Here is a 15,678-nt window from a genome sequence, read left to right as displayed (position 1 = left end):
ACACTGAAAATTACCTTCACATCTAGGGAAATGGTAGTTCCAATTCCTGTTTATTCCATGTTGGCATGTGAGAACAGACTGACCCCTCAAAACATATCCAGGATAACATTCAAATGATACTGACTGACCCACGCTGTAATCCGAGTTGACTATATATCCATTAAAAAAAGGAGGAGGATCAGGGCAGTTCTGTAACTCATAAGCTGGAAGAGAAAATAAGTGCTTAGCTCTCAACACAAGAATTAACCATTAATTTAAATTCTGTACTGGATTCCATAATAGGTTAACACAAATGCCAAAATTCAGGACCAGAATGGTTAATACATATCAATAATAAATAATTACAGGAATAAATCATTCATTTGAACAATTAAGCTCTTAACAAAGGAATGAAGGAATTAGTTTCAGTAACAAGCATTGGAAAGATCAAAATCTGGAATAGATTGAATTACTATTACTATACTATTATTACTATTACTAAACTATTACTACACTACTATTCTCAAGATTAAAATTTTCCCCAGATATTTTCAAGTGTATTTTTCTATTTTGATATATGAAACAATTCAATCCATTCCAAGTAAGAAATGGTCAAATGATTTATGAAAAGAAAATGTCCACGATGACTGAAATTAAACTATTTTTATAAAAAGTGTTCAAATCTATTGAATAGTTCATAGTGCAACTTCCAAATTTGGAAGTTTATATTTATTAATACTGAAGTGTACAATTATAACACCATAACAACTTGAGACTTTTTTTTCTGATAGTATTCATACCAATCTATGTGTCATACACTAAGACTGAATGTAACTGCATGAATGAATGAATGAATGTAACTGCAGCACAACAAAAATGAAGTTTTTGCAGCATTGTGAACACTCTGTAGCAACCCAAACTTTTGAAATTGAGGTTAAGCATGTGTATTACTATGCTGGCTTATATTTATTTGACTGGCGATATTGCAGTTTGTTCATTACCTCCACTGATTAGATAGTGCAATGGCTTCAACAATAAATCGGCACACAATCACAACAATTGTTCAAATGATTCCACACAAACAGTATAGTAAGTATTCTAATAATGTATAATAATGTTGGTGTTTATGTTTCCAAATACCTCAAAATATTATACATATTTAATTAATACAACATAGTGCAATGAACATTCAGAGAGAACTTTCACTAATGACATTCACTGAGATACAAAGATAAAAGTATGTGCTTGCATATTGGAGATATATTGCTATAGAATGTTTAAATGATAAATAGTCTCACAGGAAGAAAAAAAAAGGGGGGGGGGTTATAAATGTTAAAGACTTATTATTGAAAAAATGAATGCCCTGATTTCTCTGAGCATTCCATTTAGTTACAAAATACTCGTCAGAAGATAAGGAAGTTCAAACAAGAGCAATAATTCCAGCATGCTTTATATGCCTTTAAGTCTAAGCTCTATATATACAGTAAGATGAAGAACATATGCATGAAGTATTTTGTTATTTTTTCAAAGTGAATCATGACAATATGAATATGTTCATTCTGGGAACATATACTTGCTATTATCAATTAGATTCTTAAACTAGCCATTTCAGCAAGGTAAGGGAAAACATAATTCTGTTGTGCTTAATTAAAGTACCTACTTGAAGTAGTAGGGCTATGCCTACTTAAAGTGAAGCTTCTACTTAATTGCTTTGCTGAAACAGAGCTATGATCATAGTTTTTCTCAGTCATTGCTGATTAAAGTCAAGCTACAGAACAAAGACAAATTTTATTTTGAGGCAGCTTCCTCCATTTCCCTGATTCATTCAGTGAATCCAGAATGCAGTGTTTGTAAGAATACAAAGATGTGGAGAGAAACAGAATTACCAGAAATATTCGGAAATCATCTAAGAAATCAGACACTCCTTCTTTCAAGTAACAACGAAAAAAAAATCAAGAGAAAATGAAAACTTAACAATCAGAATTAATTGCTACTGGCAAAGAAATAATAATAATAAAAAACAACTAACCAACTTTATTCTACCTTAATTATGGTTCATTAAAATCTTCTGCTAAATCCTAGTAGTGGCTCATTAATTTTTGATGGTATTATTACCCCTGATCTCATTATTCATATAGCACCACTACAGCTAATATCATTAGCATCAATATGAATTATTACCAACATCTTTCTACAAAATAGAATACTAAAAATATTAAGATTATGGAATTTATTAAGACTAATATATAAAATTATATAAAAATCTACTTAGCAAACTATATAAAAAAAAGAAGCAAAAACAAACAAAACCAATAAAATACTGTTCTGAACGGTTACAGGATCTCACAGATTTATTTGAAAAGGTGCACTACAACTTTGTCCAATAGTTACAAAGACAGTATTTTGGAACAATGACAATAAGTACTGAAACTTTTTAACTTTGATTGTACAATATTTTGAGATGAATGTGCATGAAAAATACCATTTTGTGTTGGTTAATTTGTTGCAATAAAGTACCTACAAGGAACATTTTAGACATGAGTGTGGTCTCAGACTTTTCCAAGTCTTAAAGAGACAGCACTGTGCTCAGGTAGCCAGCAAGGCCAACAGCATCCTGGTTCATATCAGAAATAGCATGGCCAGCAGGACTAGGGAAGTGATTGTCCTTTTGTATGTGGCACTGGTGAGGCCACACCTTAAGTACTGTGTTCAGTTTTGAGCCCCTCAGTACCAGAAGGACATCCAGGTGCTGGAGCATGTCCAGAGAAGGGCTACAAAGCTGGTGAAGGGCCTGGAACACAAGTCCTGTGAAGAGCGGCTGAGGGAACTGGGGTTGTTTAGTCTGGAGAAAAGGAGGCTCAGGGGAGACCTTCTTGTGCTCTACAACACTACCTTCACACAATACAGCGTAATGTGCAGTACTACAGTACTACAACACTACCTGCACGACCTTGTTGTGCTCTTAAAGGAGGCTATAGCACTTATCTCACTGATCTACATGAGAAGGAAACACAGGAAAAAACTCAGGCAAAAGAAAAAATGCTGAAATAACATCAATATCTATCCCTCTAATTTGTACAACATCCCTAAAATCCTTTGGAATGGTAGTGCAAAAATAAAGCCTATCTTCACAGAATCACAGAATTTCTAGGTTGGAAGAGACCTCAAGATCATCAAGTCCAACCTCTGACCTAACGCTAACAATCCCCACTAAACCATATCCCTAAGATCTACATCTAAACACCTTTTAAAGACTTCCAGGGATGGTGACTCCACCACTTCCCTGGGCAGCCTGTTCCAGTGTCTAACAACCCTTTCAGTAAAGAAGTTCTTCCTAACATCTAACCTAAAACTCCCCTGGCTCAACTTTAGCCCATTCCCCCTCGTCCTGTCACCAGGCACGTGGGAGAACAGACCAACCCCCACCTCGCTACAGCCTCCTTTAAGGTACGTGTAGAGAGCGATAAGGTCGCCCCTGAGCCTCCTCTTCTCCAGACTGAACAAGCCCAGCTCCCTCAGCCGCTCCTCGTAGGACTTGTTCTCCAGGCCCCTCACCAGCTTTGTCGCCCTTCTCTGGACCAGCTCAAGCACCTCGATGTCCTTCTTGTAGCGAGGGGCCCAAAACTGAACACAGTACTTGAGGTGCGGCCTCACCAGAGCTGAGTACAGGGGGACGATCACTTCCCTAGCCCTGCTGGTCACACTGTTCCTGATACAAGCCAGGATGCCGTTGGCCTTCTTGGCTACCTGAGCACACTGCTGGCTCATATTCAGCCGACTATCCACCATCACTCCCAGGTCCTTCTCTGCCTGGCAGCTCTCCAACCACTCATCTCCCAGTCTGTAGCTCTGCTTGGGGTTATTGCGACCCAGGTGCAGGACCCGGCACTTGGCCTTGTTGAACTTCATGCAGTTGACCTCAGCCCATCGGTCCAGCCTATCCAGATCCTCCTGCAGAGCTTTCCTACCCTCAAGCAGATCGACACACGCGCATAGCTTGGTGTCATCTGCAAACTTACTGAGGGTGCACTCAATCCCTTCATCCAGATCATCGATGAAGATATTAAAGAGGACTGGCCCCAGCACCGAACCCTGGGGGATGCCACTAGTGACTGGCCTCCAACTGGACTTGATTCCATTTACCACGACTCTTTGGGCCCGGCTATCCAGCCAGTTTCTAACCCAATGAAGCATGCGCCAGTCCAAGCCACGAGCAGCCAGTTTCTTGAGGAGAATGCTGTGGGAAACGGTGTCAAAAGCCTTGCTGAAGTCAAGGTAGACCACATCCACAGCCTTTCCCTCGTCCACCCAGTGCGTCACTTTGTCATAGAAGGAGATCAGGTTCGTCAAGCAGGATCTGCCTTTCATAAACCCATGCTGACTGGGCCTGATCGCCTGCTTGCCCTGCAAGTGCTGCCTGATGACTCTCAAGAGGATCTGCTCCATGAGCTTCCCTGGTACTGAGGTCAAACTAACAGGCCTGTAGTTTCCTGGGTCTGCCCTCCGGCCCTTCTTGTAGATGGGCGTCACGTTTGCTAGCCGCCAGTCAACTGGGACCTCCCCCGATAGCCAGGACTGCTGATAAATGATGGATAGTGGCTTGGCCAGCTCCTCTGCCAGTTCACTCAGTACCCTTGGGTGGATCCCATCCGGCCCCATCGACTTGTGCACATCCAAGTGCCGTAGCAGGTCACCAACCAGTTCTTCATGGATAGTGAGGGCCACATCCTGCTCCCCATCCCCTTCCACCAGCTCAGTGTACTGGGTATCCAGAGAACAACCGGTATTGCCGCTAAAGACTGAGGCAAAGTAGGAATTGAGCACCTCCGCCTTTTCCTCATCTCTTGTAACTAAGTTTCCCTCCGCATCCAGTAAAGGATGGAGATTCTCCTTAGTCCTCCTTTTTGATCTTCTAAAATTCTGGTTAATTCAGAGATACATATCTTTTCCTCCTCATTGTAAGTAAGGTAAATAAACAGATACAGAAATTTTGGGGGGTAGTTCCGGTATTTCATTTAATAAGAATGAAAATCTTCTGCCTAAATCAGATTATCATAAATTTGTCAGTCAGACAGTGGTGAAAGCATTTGCTGGAGAAGAATGTAGTAAGAAAAATGATGGTAAAGGTGAAGATACTCTCCGCATGTGACTTGTGGTATAAATCCTATAAGTGATTTATAAATTTGTTGAGTAACTGTAAGTCAGGTGATCCATCTATCATCTCATAATTTATAGGCCACTCAATGAATTTGTTTTATAGCTTTAATATGAATGTGAATTATATTGTTCTCTGTACTTCTGATACATGCAACAACTATACCTGATTTAACAGCGCAATTCATTATTCAGTCATCACTATTAAATATTACCCACAATTCTGATGTCACACCTCACAAAAGAAAGCTTTTTTATTAGTGTCATGCCCAAAGACTTGTTTTTCTTATTGAGCTTTACCAAATGATATATTGTTTCACAACAGAAAAAAAAAAAAAAAGCACCCTAGTGAGAGCCTGAAATGAAGCCCAACATAAAGAAAATCTGAGAGAAAGATTTAATTCTAGCCCTGGTAATAGTCAAATATTTGAATTTCAACATGATATCTTGTACTGATATTTTGCATTTCTTTGTGCAATATATTTTCCATTGGTGAGAAAAGAATGTAAATCACAAAAGGAATATAATTGATTATCCACTATCCTGCTTTTATGATTTAATATATTGATTTTATGATTTAAATGTATTTTCCCTGTTACATTAACACTAGGGTGATTTACTCTGCAAATACTACATATATCTATAACACTTCAACATAGAAATAATTACTGCATAGAAAAATTTTATTAGCAGACAGCAGAGTACACAAACACTCAAACATTAGGAAATCTCACAATTAAGACTACTTAAAGAACATTTCTGCAGATGCATTGTGCCAGGATTAGAGTTACAAAACATGGATTAATTTTGTCTAGAGTTATAAAATCATTTTCCATGAGCCCCCCAAAGATATTATTCACTTCCACTAGTATTACTCCCTTAGGACAACTTCTGAAACCGTATTTAGAAATATAGCAGTTTTTCAACAAATCCCTTTTTCTTTCCAGAATTTCTATGTCTCAAAAGCTCAATCATAGTCATCCTTTTGATAGATAAAGGTCATCAGATTTAACACATTTGAAGTATATCGTGTACATGCATGAATGTGCTTGAGGAAGTAAAAAAGTGCATCAGAACTTTTTTCTGTATTTTCTGTAACATGTTTCTCTCCAAGTGTAACAGAGTGAGATTCTCACTTCAGCTTTATGCTACACTGAAATTCAGAACAGATTAAAAATGCTGTTAGAATTCCAGTCATAGGAACTATGATTCCTGTAGTAACGATTACATAAATAAAATATTTACCTGCTTCCAATAAAGAAGTTCTAGCCCCAAAGGGACAGCTATGTAGAAAAAAATATGTTCCAGAAGCTTTAAGAGGCTGAAGTAACAGTTATACTATAGCCACGTATTAAAACCCGCAAAAAAAATGTCTGTAACAGACATTTATTTTTCTGACGTAGCATATATCTTGAGTCATTCCAGCTATATGCAGAGTATCCTCAGCCTGTAATTAGTCAACTTGGCTTGCCAATCAAAATTCTGTGACAGTCTTCTGTGTGACTTCTTCCCCTCAGATATGGTATGCATACACTGCTTGCATCTCAGATACTGAGATTCAAAAGACGTGGGAGTCTCAGTAAGTCCAAAGAGATTTAGAAATGTTCTTCTAAGCATTTCTGGTTGCTTCCCATCTTTGCTGCTTATCATAGGTGGCAAAACCACAGTGAGGATAATAAAAAGCCACAGTTTCTTAATGCTTCTGGTTTTTGAATTAAACAGTGGAATAGTTATTTCAACAACAGAAAACAGAAACACACACACACAAAATACATATTACTCTTTTGAAAATCAGGAACTGTAAAGTCCTCTAATTATCTTACAGATCAGTAAAAATAGTACTTGATAAAAGTTATCTGAACTGCTACAGAGAGCTAAGACACAGCCAATATGAATTTCCCTCTTGTTATTGATAAAACAAAATGTCAAACAACAGACTTCATTAACTCAGTTTTGTAAAATCATGGAATACTCTTCATTCCTAATGTAATGCAATTGTGAAGGTGAAGTGATGACAAAACCTGAAAGCATCAAAGCACAAAACAATGAAGATCTGACCATCAATGGTATTCAATGGTTTTCCTCCAGTTAGGAGGAAAGATGAAGTCAGTAAATTACTTTGTCAGCTGCAGAACAAAAAAAGCTTGTATTTATATATTTTATTTTATTTACCTAAATTTAAGCACTATGTTCTTATAAACAGACACCAAAATGATTAAGCCCTTTCTAGATTACCTTACTGTATTTACAGTATCTTCAAACCCATGAAACACAATCAATACATTTTCTGTAAGAGTAAAATGTTATAGGCTATACACCATTTATGCACCTGATAGTGCAAGAGATCTGAGATCAGTCTGGTCATGCCTTGGCCTGAGCTGAATTTAGCTCATTTTAACAATTGCTAGCAGCCAACTGATTATTACCTAACATGTTATACTCTGCAAATACCACGTATGATAAAGGTCCAGCAAGACTTGGCAGTCACTGCTTAATAACAATAGTCACTTATAAGGGACTTAAGAGTAATTGAAGCTGGGGAAAGCAACTTTCAAAGTCTGGCTAGGAAACAGTAGGAAAGAAACATACTGTGAGATAATATAGTAAATAAATAAAAAATAATAATAAAAGCCAATGAAAAATAGTAAACACACAGAAGATTCCATAGCTTAATCACTGACTGATTTTTTTTCAATGTACTGAAGTTTTTTTTACAGTGGATTTAAGCATTAATTGAAGTTGAAACCAAGACTAAACTGTAAAAAATCCCCATCACGAACATCATGCTTTTCCCAGCAAAGAGCTGAGGACTAAAAATAAATTCCTAGCTTTCTTTATATGATGTGCTCCCTTTTGTCCATAAGAAGATTTTGAATGTGACATCCATGCTAAAATCTTATATTTCATCTCCCTCCTGTGTCCCGGGACACAATGTGCATTAAAATATGCTGCAATAAGGAACATTCCAACTGGTTAGTCAGCAAGCTGAATTTACCTCTATAGACTATCTACCTTCTCAACATGGGCATTGTTTAGGTTTTAGGTGCATCTCTTTTCTATTATTTAAATAGAGGACACAATTTCGCACTGTCAATGAGTCAGTCATGACATAACTTATATCACACGCTGACAGATTGAAATTGGGTGAAGCAGAAATAAGGCAATGTCTTTGAAAAGGGGGTGATTTTAACATAATAGGGTTAAAGTAAAACAAAAGATATCAGTTTATTTTTTATGGTGCCTTCTTCATCACATTGTCATTTACTTCTGAACAGTCATAATAATCCTCATGGACATAGTGGGGAAGGGGAGAACAGAAGAAATGAGTAATTCTGAGCTGAATTCACCATCCTTTTAAAAATGTGCAATAAACTTAATACATTAATAATAATCCAACTTCTCCAAGCTGAGTCTGATTTGCCTGTGACAGGTGAGATATTTGCCTGAGATATTAGGTGAGATAGGTGTTCTTACCTCAACTCATGAGTTGTTTCATTGTATTTTCTCCTCCTGTCCTGTTGAGGAGCAGGAGTAAGAGAGAACTGTATGCTCAGCACCTGACAGCTAGCTAAGGTCAATCTACCTCAGTGCCATCGTGTACTATCATTTCCATAATCATTAACAAAAATCACTGTCATTGCTAAAATCACAGAACACCATGTACACCAATTACATTTGCACCCCGATACACAAGAAGAGATAAAGATACAAAAGGTATTTTGATTAAAAAGCAAATAGAACCTGTTTTCTTGTTCTCTTGTTCAAAGCATCATAAAACACTGTGATTATTAGAAATGAATGTATGCTTTCCATGAAACAAAAAAACACAAAATCTAGCTGAGCAAGATGGAGCATTCCCTCCAGATGTGAAATATTATACAATCTTACAATCCTATACAATCCTACAAGCAATTTAAGATTTAACTATTAATTTATTGTTAGGAATTCCTGTTTGTCAGGAGTTAGTCACATGTAGTTGAGCCTATAAAGACTCAATACCATTAAGGAAGGGCTTATTACATTACAGAAAAAAAACAAAAACAAAACAAAAAAAAACAGTAATTAACAAACAGAACAGAGAGCACTAGGGAATATACAGGAAGCATATCATATAGCTTTGAATTTTATTTATTTTGCATTTATACAATTTGCCTCTTTTCTGTCTTTCCAGAAATTTTGAAAAAGAGCCACCTGTCCTACAATTACACTTGGCCTGGAATAAAAACCACACTAGGCGAGTGTGATGTTGTGACAGCATTCCCTATTTGACATCTAAGACTATGTGACAGAACATGACTAGATCATCTCCACAGGCAATAGAGAGATGAGACCTCTTCCTGGGAGTGCTTTATCTGCTTTATGTACCTAATTTGGTGAACCAAATCTTTGCTGGAAGTCATTTACTCTTTACCTATTGATTCTGTAGATATGATTTAACTATAAGTATATATTATAATTATATATATATTTGTATATATATATACAAATTCATACATATTTATATAAACATATAGGCTTATATACGTATATATGAAAACCTAAATGATCGAAATTAGTAGCCTAAAACAAGGTGACATTCAACCAGCCTTAATATTTTGCTAATCTGTTCAGATCCTGCAGTGAGTTTTAACCGCTTTCAGTAAGAGTATTTCAGAATTTTTGAAATACATGCAAATTAATGACATTTTTGTGCCACTAATGGAGAGAAGAAAAAAAAAAAAAAGAAAAAAAAAGCTATTCAGATGAATAAAAAAGCCAATAGTAAAAGATCACAAATTCAGATATTCAAATCCTGAATATACTATTTGAAAAAACAGATATAGAATGTTTTTCATTTTCTTTTCTTTCCTACATATAAACTGAAAAAATATAATAAAAAGAATTTAATCTATATTTAAAATATTTAATCTATATTTAAAATAACATGCTATATTTCAAAATTCTCATTTGCTTTATTAAACATAAAAAACATATCTAAATTGGAAAACATGACACTGAATCGTAACAGCAGCATTGCCCAGTAACAGCACACCATACTTGGATGAAAGGATGTATTAGCTATACAGACTTTGGCAAATGATACTACCTTGGCTTCAGGCTTTTACATCAGTAAAAAAAAAAAAAAAAAAAAAAAAAAACAACACAGTCTCACTGTAAAGGAGTTGGATGGATGAAACATACTACAGATTTATTTATTTTTTTAATCTATGGATTTAAAAAATTACATGAGTAAATTATCCTAAAAGTAAATATATATATATATATTGTAAATTTTTATTTTTACCATAATTTTCACTGTACTATTTCAAGCTTACCTTGGTATGTCAACTTAAATCCTTGCCTGTTTTCTGAGTGATCACTGTAAAAATGGACAAGTGTTTCATGAGTAGTACTTAGTAAAGGTGACGGGAGGTCCGTTCCACTAAACTGACCAATCATAGAGCTGGTGTGGTAAGGCCCATTCTGAATTTCAAGGAAATCATGATTTGCTTCAGTGGAGAAATTTAGAAACTGAATATGTGCACCTGCAGCAATAGAAAGAAAGAAAGACAAATTCAAATTAAAAAAACAAAAACAAAAACAAAAACTTATTCCAATGCTATCAATAGAGAATCATACAGAACATATTAAAGTCAGCCACCTTCTGTATGGTGTCTGAGATGGTTAGTCTAACTTGAATGAAGTCACTGTTTTTACAATGCTTTTGGGATATAAGATGAGGTAGAGCACCAAGCAGCCTGGAAACATCTTGTCTTCAACATCAGCATTTAATGATTTCTATCAGACAATACCAGACATATTAACAGCATAGGAATTCTAAAGATTTGAACAGACTATTAATATTATACTTAAGATGCTTAAAGTGACAAGCAGGTAATTCCAATGAACATATGTATATAGGCCCCAAATCAGTGTTTAGATATTTAAATACAGGAGCCCAATTTTTTGAAATAGTCTCTAATGATCCACAGAGTACCTTGAAAATGGAATTTCCCTTCTTTAGTTACTTAGTGAGTTACTGAGAAGGAATTCATACTACTAGCATTCAGTATATAAAATATTTGTATTTTAGAAGTAAAAGTAGATTTATCACTAACTTAAAAAAAAATTAAACTGCTTAAAATAGACACTTATTACATAAATGTAAACATATCTTGTTTTTGAAAAAAATGTTTTGAATGTTAATTCCAATCAGAGGACACATAATGTGTACCACTCAAACCTGAATTTTACATATATAATTGTCAATTCAATGTGTTAAAGAAAATGGTTTCTACACTAAATCATTACTTACATAAAATTATTCAGAATAAAACAGCTACAGAAAATAAATTATTATCCAGTCAAAAAAATAATTGTATTACTTCCTGCTCCAATCTCAGAGGATCCTCTCAGTGAGAGAGGATTTCCTCTCTCACTTGAATAGACCCTGAATAATGAAAATTCCAAGCTGAGCCTTGAAAAGACGCACTTTCAATCTGTTTAAAAGATTTGGATTTTAGTAGTGACTTCTTTTAGATGATCGGTATGTTTTCATGTAATGAAGAGAGCAGTACACTTGGGTGACTTTTAGCTCCCAACATTTTATTGTTGAACTTAGTTTAAGCACATCCACGTGCTTGTACTAAATCAAAAAAAATAATCCAAATAGGAAGTCTGAATACATATCAAAAAATGTATGGGAATAAATGGATATTTACTAAGAAAGGAAGTCACTGTGAGATTAACCATTTCAGTGGAATTTGAATCAGTCATTAAATGTTCATGAATGTCCTCTTGCTCAGTTTTTGTGCACGGTATTACTTGTTCAGTACCACATCAAAATACTTGAAAAAAAAAACAAACAAAAAAAAAAAAACTGGAGAATTATTCAATTTTGGAAATATTTTCCAGTTTGCTCTGATTTAACATATTTATTTTGATATGAAAGGATGAATGTAGACGAGCTTATACACATAATTACACAGTGTCCAAGATTTTGCAGTGGAAGTTTTCTGTGAAACTTCACATCAATCATATTGACTAAACCTGGTGTAAAGACATTATCTGTGGGTTGTTTGAGACACTTTGGAAAAAAAGAAATCCCTGTAGCAACTTTATGGTAAAAAAAAATGTCATTTCCCAATGCTTTTGAAAACAATGATAGATCAATGGCATGAACATCTTGTACCTGTTAAATCCCTTGCCAAACAAAATCACAATATTTTCTAGTTATAGGATCATTGCTACAGGGGAATTTCTAAGAACTGAGAGGGATAATAATAGGATACAGCTAACTCTTGTGAAATTAAGCCATTAATATTGTCCACGTGGAAAGGCTTAAAGAAAATTGACTGACAAATATGAAGGACTGATTTTAGAAGGTGGTATTGTAGTAACCTATTTAGGAAGACATCAATCCAGAACAGTTGTGCATCATTTATATTTTCTACGAATATAGCCTTAGAATGCTAAAATCAGCCTAAGGTTATCTGTAACTATGACGGATCAGTTTTACCAGGTACACATTGATAAAGGGTACTGTGTTAGCAGTTAGTTTTGAGAGGAACCTGCTGCAAGATTTTCCTTGAACTATTTTGAATAATTATTTTTTCTCCATCTTGCTATAGCTCCTGATATACATGACATCAGATTTGTACTACAGAACATATGTTTCTTTTGTAAAACTAGACCTTTAAAAGGTTATTTGCCTTAATAAGGTCATCTGACTTAAAATCAACAGTAGCACATGTCCAAATTCAGAAGCTCAGTTCATATACACAGGTATTGACAGAATTGCAAATCACTGAACACATTCTTTTACACTCTTTTAACTCTTTGTTAACATTATTTCAACTCTAATTCTCTGTCCCACTTTGTCCACCTCACTCTGAATTCTTCCAGGCAGTTTTTGTAAGAAAGTACAAAATATTGACCAATGGATTCTAATAAAGTTTCTGACTGAAATCTTAGAGTTGAAATATATTAACATTTTCATACTGTTTTCTTTAAACTTGGTTATTATCAAATAAATGTTGACAGCTTTTAACATTTTTTTTCAAATAATCGACACTATCCGAAGAAGATAAGAGGACCAGACCACTTACTTACTTACTTACTTACTTGCACTTACTTACATCATGCAATGATCTACCCCTAATCTTGTTTTCATAGACTTACATCAACTGCTCTTCAAAATATTCACAGTAGCACAGTATGTCTACAAATTAACTTAGTATAATATACTTGATGTAAGTAGTACATCTTACTACATAAATGCCTCTTATGAAAGCAAACGGAAAGCACAGAAAATAAAATCATTTCTAGAGTTGGGTATAGTGAATTTAATAATAAGCTTTTAAAATTAAAATTCTTATTTGAGAACGAGCATTGAATTCACAGTATGGGGCATAATGCTTCACAGCAAGAAAACTTACTCCCCTTTTATTTCTGATAATGATAGAAGGTTGTTTTATACATGCAGTTATAGATCACTTATTATCCATGATTACCTTCTCAACCTAATTATTATTATTTTTAAGGCATTTTCAGTACGACAATAGTTGTAAGGCAAACCTGTAAAGTTTCTAGGTTGGCACTTGTTACCTGGGATTTGGAATACAGTTTTAGAATGTTTTTAACCAAATTCACAATGCTAGAAATAAAATTTTGTCCATTATCTTAGAACATAAAAAAAATGCTGTTAAAAGGTCACTTTGAGGACTCTAAAGGACATTAAACAGAAGACCTCTAGTTAAATTAGAAGTTGCATTATGTATTTCATCTGACATCTTTGTGCAGCAGATTTCATTTGCTTTGAAACCAGTTTCTGAGACACACTGAGTTTTACAAGTAACAAGCTGTTTTGCCAAAGACACATTTCTGAACTGCCAACCATTTTCAGCTCAAAAGATAGTGCATATATATGTAGTAGGTTGACAATACATTCAACTGGATAAAATCTATCTCATACTGGAAATTAGAATATTCTTATTTATATTTAAATCTGATTATTCCAAATAATTCCTTTCCAAATATAAGCTTGCTTACCATATCCAATAGGCAATGAAATTTTCCATGTACAGTCCAAGTTACTAGGATAATTTCCAGGAAAACCGGGGCTCAGGATCACACCACCCATGTTAGTCAGAGTTCCACCACATTTAGCTGTTAAAAGTAAAAAGAAAATCACTGTCTGTTTAGTAATGCTAATTCTTAATATCTGGCATATGATTACTTCAAAAAACTTATTTTCCATTTTATCCCCATGATCCCCAAGCAGTTAAATTTATCACAGTCAAAACGCGCCTCATGAAAGAAAGAAAAAAATAATTCAAGTTAGAACAAAATGCTTAATCCATGCAATATGTTCACTGTGATTTTACTGCAAATGTGTAGTTACATCTGGATAACCCATTGTCCAAGCCTGCCAGTTATGGTAAAAATGTCTCATGCTATGTAGAGAGGCTCCATATTTGGTGAAACAGATTTGGAATTAAACTGAATTATGACCATGATCTATGACATGGTAGTAAATCTACTAGCCAATATAGATAAAACTATACTAGAACTAAAAGCAATCAACCCCCCCCCCCAAAAAAAAAAAAAAAAAAAAAAAACAAACAACATGGTTCTTTCTTTATTTCACAAAGAGGATTGACTAACTGCATAACAGAAGTTTGCTTTGCTTACTATCTTTGTGTTTTCTTTAGGCAGTTCACGTGTGTAGAGAGTGAAAAGACATTTGCATCATTTAGGATGACGTAAAACTAAATATGCAAAGCAACTTATAGAGGAGTGGCTGACTCTTGTTTGACATCTTGGTTAAGATGACAATATGAAGGAAAAGTTACTTCAAGAAATCTAATTAAAATCATTATTTAAGGAATCATTACTTTTAAACCCATGCATCTTCACAACAGCTGTTACAATGATGTATCATCTGGTATCAGAACTGTGATACTATGATACTGTGAATTGCAATAATTGTATTGAAAAAATGAAAATGGTCTACTGGTTAGACCTTATAAAAATTGAAAATAGGAAAAACTCCATCAAAAAATATATATATACACACATACAAAAAGCCAATTGCCTGAAGAAAATTTCCATTTCTACAATTGTTTTGAATGAACTGCCCTGCCTCCATCATGTTAACTGCAAGTTGAAAATACAAATTAATATGTAGGTAGGCCCAACTCTGACAAGGAATCTTTAAAAGCATTTCACATTAGTATTGCTGGATATCATCACAACATTTTAAATTCTTTTTAGATATGAAGCTTAAAAAAAAAAAAAAAAAAAAAAAAAAAAAGCTTTTATTGACTGAATATTAATGTTAAAAACATTCACTGACAAATGTATTTCAAGGCTGAAGTAACAGAGCATTATGATGGAGTTCTGCTTCTCTCCCCTTAATTTCTGCTTTTTCTTGAAATAAGCATGAGAACAGACAACAAAATCTTGACTCTCCTAAACTTTGCCTAAACAGAATCAATATTGCACAGAGGGAAAACACAGATCTGCTGAATAACGTCTTTGTGTTCTTAAAGGGGAACTTCGTGA

At 34.8% G+C, this 15,678-nt stretch overlaps 1 protein-coding gene across 1 annotated transcript in view; it reads right to left on the bottom strand.

The window, feature by feature from the left end:
* Positions 1-15,678, bottom strand: part of CSMD1 (CUB and Sushi multiple domains 1) — a gene marked incomplete at both ends in the record, with an annotated part of 1,174,241 nt that overhangs the window by 134,180 nt on the left and 1,024,383 nt on the right. Inside the window, 3 exons of the mRNA XM_084285255.1 lie at positions 15-203; positions 10,449-10,658; positions 14,164-14,280. Of these exons, the coding sequence (XP_084141381.1) occupies positions 15-203; positions 10,449-10,658; positions 14,164-14,280 (516 nt within the window). The remainder of the gene's footprint in view (positions 1-14; positions 204-10,448; positions 10,659-14,163; positions 14,281-15,678) is intronic.

This window comes from Netta rufina (genome assembly GCF_964035555.1).
Source record: "Netta rufina genome assembly, chromosome: 3".
NCBI lineage: Eukaryota > Metazoa > Chordata > Aves > Anseriformes > Anatidae > Netta > Netta rufina.
This window is presented reverse-complemented; position numbering and strand designations above follow the sequence as displayed.